Source organism: Amblyomma americanum, chromosome 7 (assembly GCF_052857255.1).
Source record: "Amblyomma americanum isolate KBUSLIRL-KWMA chromosome 7, ASM5285725v1, whole genome shotgun sequence".
NCBI classification, from domain to species: domain Eukaryota; kingdom Metazoa; phylum Arthropoda; class Arachnida; order Ixodida; family Ixodidae; genus Amblyomma; species Amblyomma americanum.
Genome location: NC_135503.1, coordinates 116083961 through 116089684, shown reverse-complemented (window position 1 = coordinate 116089684; position 5724 = coordinate 116083961). Strand labels below are relative to the sequence as shown.

General features: G+C 51.2%; 1 protein-coding gene across 1 annotated transcript; it reads left to right on the top strand.

Annotated features, from left to right (window-relative positions):
• Positions 1-5354, top strand: LOC144097407 (uncharacterized). The gene is made up of 2 exons (XM_077630134.1): positions 1-344; positions 3129-5354. The coding sequence occupies exon 2, from the start codon at positions 3290-3292 to the stop codon at positions 4823-4825; it is 1536 nt and encodes a 511-aa protein (XP_077486260.1). The 5' UTR covers positions 1-344; positions 3129-3289; the 3' UTR covers positions 4826-5354.
• The last annotated feature ends 370 nt before the right edge of the window (positions 5355-5724 follow it).

Below are 5724 nucleotides of genomic sequence, written 5' to 3'. Positions count from 1 at the left end.
ACGAAGGAGCAGTGCACATATCAGCACCTGCGGGAGAACAGACGCGAAAGGTCTGTCTGCCGTTTTGAGCGCTGATGGACTCTGGTGCCGAAGGAACGTCCCTCTAGCGTACTGAACCCACGCTGCTTGAGACTTTCGCAACAAAACGCGCCGTCATCGACACCGTTGCTGGCTGCCGACTGACCTGGGCTTCGCAACCCCCGGCTGCAGGCTTCGCGCTCGATGTTCTGGCTGTTCACCTACAGCAGGGCTGCTTCGTAGATCAACTTGGTTGGACTGCTGCGTGCTGCCCTTCTAGGATTCGAGCCGCCACTACCACCTCGGCTTTCCACCCTTGAGCGTCGGTGAGTTTGGTTATCTCACTCAGTCTTGGCAGAAGCTATCCCTGTCCCCATATATTTTGCCTATTGTGATGTGATCTAGTCTTATTCGAAGGCCTTGCAGAAGGGCGGACACCATATTCCACCCCGCCGGGAGTCTCTTCTATTCATATGTGTGTGGTTTGTGGGACAGAGTTTGTCGACTTCAGAAGGCGAGAAAGCCTCCAGCAATTGCTGCGTTTTCAAACAGCCCGCAAGAGAAGGCTAACGTGAAGCAGTCTTTTATGGTCGTGCTTTTTTTTTTCATTTGTTAGCAGTAGAGTGCCTATTACCGCGAAACGTGTCAGGCGTTGGCATGTGAAGCCTGGTTTGGCAGTAGGCGATGTGCTCTCCACTTTTAGAGAAGAGGATGGAGAGAGAGAATAGTGGGCGAGCGAAGTGAAAGAGAGAGTTGGAGGTGACGGGCGGCGAGAGCGACACCGGGGTCGCCAATCAGAGTCAAGAGGCGGGGAGAACGGAGACTGGATATGGCGCGTCCCACTGTGATTGGTGGATTCGATCACGACACCCGCTCGCTGGGTCCGAAACCATCAGCGGTAGCGGCTACTCTCTTCGGAGGTGCACATGTGCTAACGCATGAGTCGCATTGATCGTCTGCAAGTGTTTTTTTTTTCTAATGCGATAGGTGAAAATTCTCCGGCAGTGTCGATGTCGGTTTTGGCATCTGTGTGAAGCATCCACCTATTAAGGGCCGGGATACATGGAGCGTTTTCTGGGCGATTTTCGCCCGACGGCGCGCATTTGACGCCCGGCCTCGAAAAAAACGCCCGCCGCTGCACATCTGGCCCCGCCAGATATTGACGCGCGGCGTCCGGCGAGACCGGAAGCGGTAGCCGAAGCAAGCCAATAGCAGCGCAGAAAGCCCGCTCTTCCGGTTTGGCCGCCGCCGCCGCCAACATGGCCGCCATGGCCGACGAGCACTGCTGGGTTTATTGCACGGAAATGTTATTATCGTGAAAATAAACGCTTCACGAGACAGGAAATGTCACTTTTCTTGGAGAACACGACCGAATCTTGGATCAAAATGACCACTTTTCCTCCCTGAAGCGAAGGGGCCGAAGAAAACAGCAGCCGATGGTAGCCACGGCTGAGCAGTCATGGAAATGTACGCGACCGCATGCATTCGAGCACGCAAAACCTTGTAGATATCTATGCACGCGTGCTGCAATCAGTACAGTGGTGTCTAAATCAACAATTTCGTTATTCTGACAGAGGAGTCAGTGTCGTTGCTCTCAAAGAACTCCTCGCTCGATGGTATTTGCCACTTGCTGATCACATTGCTTTCGCGGTGAGATACGTGGCGGCGGGCTGCCGCTTTTTCGCTCCATGTATCTCCGGCCGGGCGTCGCGCCGCCACGACGTTTTCTGCCGCGCGAACATCGTCGGACGGAAAAAACGTCGCATGTATCCCGGGCTTAGGCGCTGTTTAAAGCGTTCTGCCTCTCTCCGCCTGAAACCTGTCAACCCTACCTCTTTCTCCTGTGGCCCCCTCCCCTTGTCCACTTGTAGTGTAGAGGATGGAAAAACAGGACGAAGAATGACTCAGCAAAAATGTAAATTGCTAATGAGGAAATGACAGATAGCAGCAGGCATGGATGCAAAGTGCACAGCCTCACAATAAACTATCTGTGAAAAAATGAGGGTTGCGTGAGCTATTCCTGCTCGCATTGCTCGGCAAGAGCATCGTGGCTTTTACAAGCCCCACTGGCGGCTGTTTGAAACAGCCACTTGCAAGTGCAGTGATGCATTCTTTAACCGCTGCACCACTGCGCCTGTAGTGGTATGAGGACTAAACGCGATCTACGAATGCCACACATTTTGCCTAGTTGTGTAGTGGGAATTAGAATAGGATCAGAAATGAAATATAATGGGGGGGGGGGGGGGGTGAAAGGCAATGAGCACAGAGTTTGAACAGAATCAGAACTGTAATAGACTCATGAGTGAAAGCAGCATCCTATCGCATTTCATCCGCATCGTACCGATTCACCGCCCTTAAGTTTTTTTTTCCTTCGTGTTGCACGGGGGTGGGCCTTCAGTCACTGCATGCTTAGCCACAACTATCAATTGTCGCCGCTTCAACCTTTTCGTGCTCTAACAGTTATGCTATTCGAAGTTATCATCAAACCATTCTTTGTCGTAATGCACTTGTGTCGTTGAGTATCAATCATGACTGTCGGGTGCACTTTTTTATCTAAACATACTAAAAAGCAATTCCATCCCGGTCGCGGTAGTCGAATTTCGAAGGAGGCGAAATTCTTGAAGTGTGTTAGTACACGTTAAAGAACCCCAGGTGGTCTAAATTTCCTCAGCCCTTCACTACGACGTCCCTCATAGCCTGAGTCACATTGGGACGTTAAACCACTACAAAACAAACCATACTAACAAAGCCACAAATATTTTTTTCTTTCTCATCGTTCAAACTTGAGAATATCTGAAACATTGTTCGTGCCACTCATTCCTGCGTTTTTGTCCAAACGCAGGAGCAGCAATGGTTGAAAGCGTACACCACTTATGGTCGTATCTTCTTGTATTTGTGAACTAAGTGATAAACTTTAACCCGCGCGACTCGCATCTTCGACCAATGCTCATAGTTTTGAAATTAGCAACGTAACCTGAAGAGTTTACGAACCCCGCCTGCAGGGAACTACGTTTGACAACGAAACTCACAATCAACTGGTGCTTGCACAAAACTGTTCCAAACTCTTTACTTCAAGAAATGAATCTGCAAATTTCACATTTACATTGCAGGAGTTACGGGAAACCTGAATACGCGGCAGCACGTTGGAGGCCTGCTTTTATCAGCGTTCGAGCCAACCTTAATGAACAACTAACACTCTCCTACGAGTGTCGTCACCTGAGGCGCTGCAAGCTTTCCGCATGTAAATACTTCAGAAACTTGTGCAAGAGCCATGGAAGACATTCCTTCTCATTCGGACGAAGCCGAAGTACAACTCCCGACAAAATCCGAAGAACTGAATGTTAAAGAACCTAAAGATGACGGTAACAAATCTGTAGTCGTTGAAGCAAAGGCACCGCAGAAACTGCCTGTGATCGAAGACCCTCCTAAACGCAGGGTCGAAAAGCACTATCCGTGTCCCATATGCGGAGCTGTATTCGCTCATCGCTCGGTTTTGCTCACTCATAACCGGACCCACACCGGTGAAAAGCCGCACCAATGCCGCGTGTGCAACAAGAGGTTCACTCAACCTGGTGTCCTGAAAAGGCACTCGCTTACGCACACAGGTGAGAGACCTCACCAATGTCATGTGTGTAACAAGAAATTCTCTCAGAAAGCCCACCTCAAAAGCCACCTGCTCACACACACCGGAGAAAAGCCTTACGAGTGTCAGGTGTGCAACAAGAAGTTCTCCCAGTCGTGCCACATGAAAAGGCACGTGCTAACGCATTCCACAGCGAAGCCTTACACGTGCAACGTCTGTATGGCCTCTTTCTCGCTTAAGGCTAGGCTCGACTTTCATCTACGCAGTCACAACGGTGACAAGTCGTACGAGTGTTACGTGTGCCACCAGAAGTTTTCCCAACTGCAGCACATGCGAGACCACCTACGCTCTCACGTCGGCGAGAAGGGTTATTCTTGCAACCGCTGTGCTGCAACCTTCACTCAGAAAAGCGCGCTCGTCGACCACAGGCGCGCACACCTGGATGAAAGGTGTTTCGAATGTCCCGAGTGCTCCAAGAAATTCTTCCAGCGCCAGCACCTCCAAATACACCTCCGCACGCACACTGGAGAGCGGCCTTACGCGTGTGCCACCTGCGGTGCGACGTTCAGGCAGAAGGGAGCTCTCGGCGTTCACGAACGCACGCATACCGGTGAAAAACCGTTCGAGTGTGGCTTGTGCGGGAGGAAGTTTTCGCAGGGCTCGCACCTGGAGATTCACCTGCGCACCCACACGGGTGAGAAACCGTACGCTTGTCCCACCTGCGGTGCGACTTTCAGGCAGAAGAGCGGGCTCGGCGTTCACCAACGCACGCACACGGGTGACAAGCCGTACGGCTGCCAGGAGTGCCCCAAACGATTCACGCAACGTTCGCACCTGGAGATCCACATGCGCACGCACACGGGAGAGAAGCCCTTCGCGTGCTCCACGTGCCCTGCAACCTTCAGGCAGAAGAACGCTCTGGACGTTCACCGACGCACCCACACGGGAGAGAAGCCCTTCGAGTGTCACCTGTGCCCGAGGAAGTTCGCGGTCCGAGCAAACCGCGATCAGCATTTGCGCACGCACAATGACACGAAGCGTTTCGACTCCTGCAGCGGATCCACGCCTGACGCCGCAAAGTTTGGGGGCGGGGACGGAAGCAGCCCAAATGATGTCTTGCCGACAGCGCAACCTTCTGAGATGCCGTATTCTGACGACACTTGCTCACTCGATGACGGACCTGACCGGTTTGAAGCTGAGTCGGATGAGTGCTCACAGTTGTAGCGACCCTCAGCTGCACCCGAGAGCGACGCTAAATGCTACACAGAAGTGTGGTTCACTGTGCAGCATGCATCCAGGAGAGTAATTCACTAGTGCCACTCCAAACCGTCTTTGCCGTAAAACCAGCCGAGGACAACACATTCAAGGTGAACATTGTGTTGTGCTTCTGACAGGACTCAATCGTCTCAGGCTTAGTACAGATGCCAGCAAGAAAAGTACAGGGTGTCCGTACATCAAACAAGGGCCAAATGGTACGGAGACAGGCATGCTTTCTTCTCACACTAAGTCCACGCAAAAACCGAACTGTGCCTTGCTTTGCACTGTGACAATAGGAACATTCGTGCGAATTTCTTTTCTTTTGTCCAGCAAGTAGTGAACTACAACAGCTGCATTTGTTTTTTCTTGAAAATCTCAGTTCAAAAACAATGCATTTCGTGCTTCGATCCCAAAGCACAGTGACAAACAGTTTTAAGCTCTACCACTGCAGTGGCTGATGAGCTCTAATGAAAAAAAAAACATTCTCATGTGTTAGGACGGCTTTGTTAGACATTGCACTTTGTTCTGAATTTATACGTGTTCGCCTTGCAATAAAGCACTTTGAAGACTATTCTTAAAGGTGGTTGATTCAACAGCCACCGCCGGATATCCACCATTAGAAGTGGGTACAAGCGTCCCCCGGACCGACGCCCAGTTGCCTCCAGGGGGTGTGGACTTGAAAGAGGCTCTGCAAACTCCGCAGCGTGCTTACGGGGCAAAGCTAGTTTCGAACAGCAGCAGCCCGCAAAGGTAGTTCCTAATTTAGTTTAAGAGGTTCGACGGAGTTTCGACAGTTCAATGCAGCTCACATGAGTTCGTTCTACGAGAGTTTTGTAAGTCTGAACCTTCGAAGCGAGTTTCGTGTT

Coding starts and splice junctions, on each gene's coding strand:
- LOC144097407 (XM_077630134.1), top strand. CDS start 3,290: ATGGAAGACATTCCTTCTCATTCGGACGAAGCCGAAGTACAACTCCCG.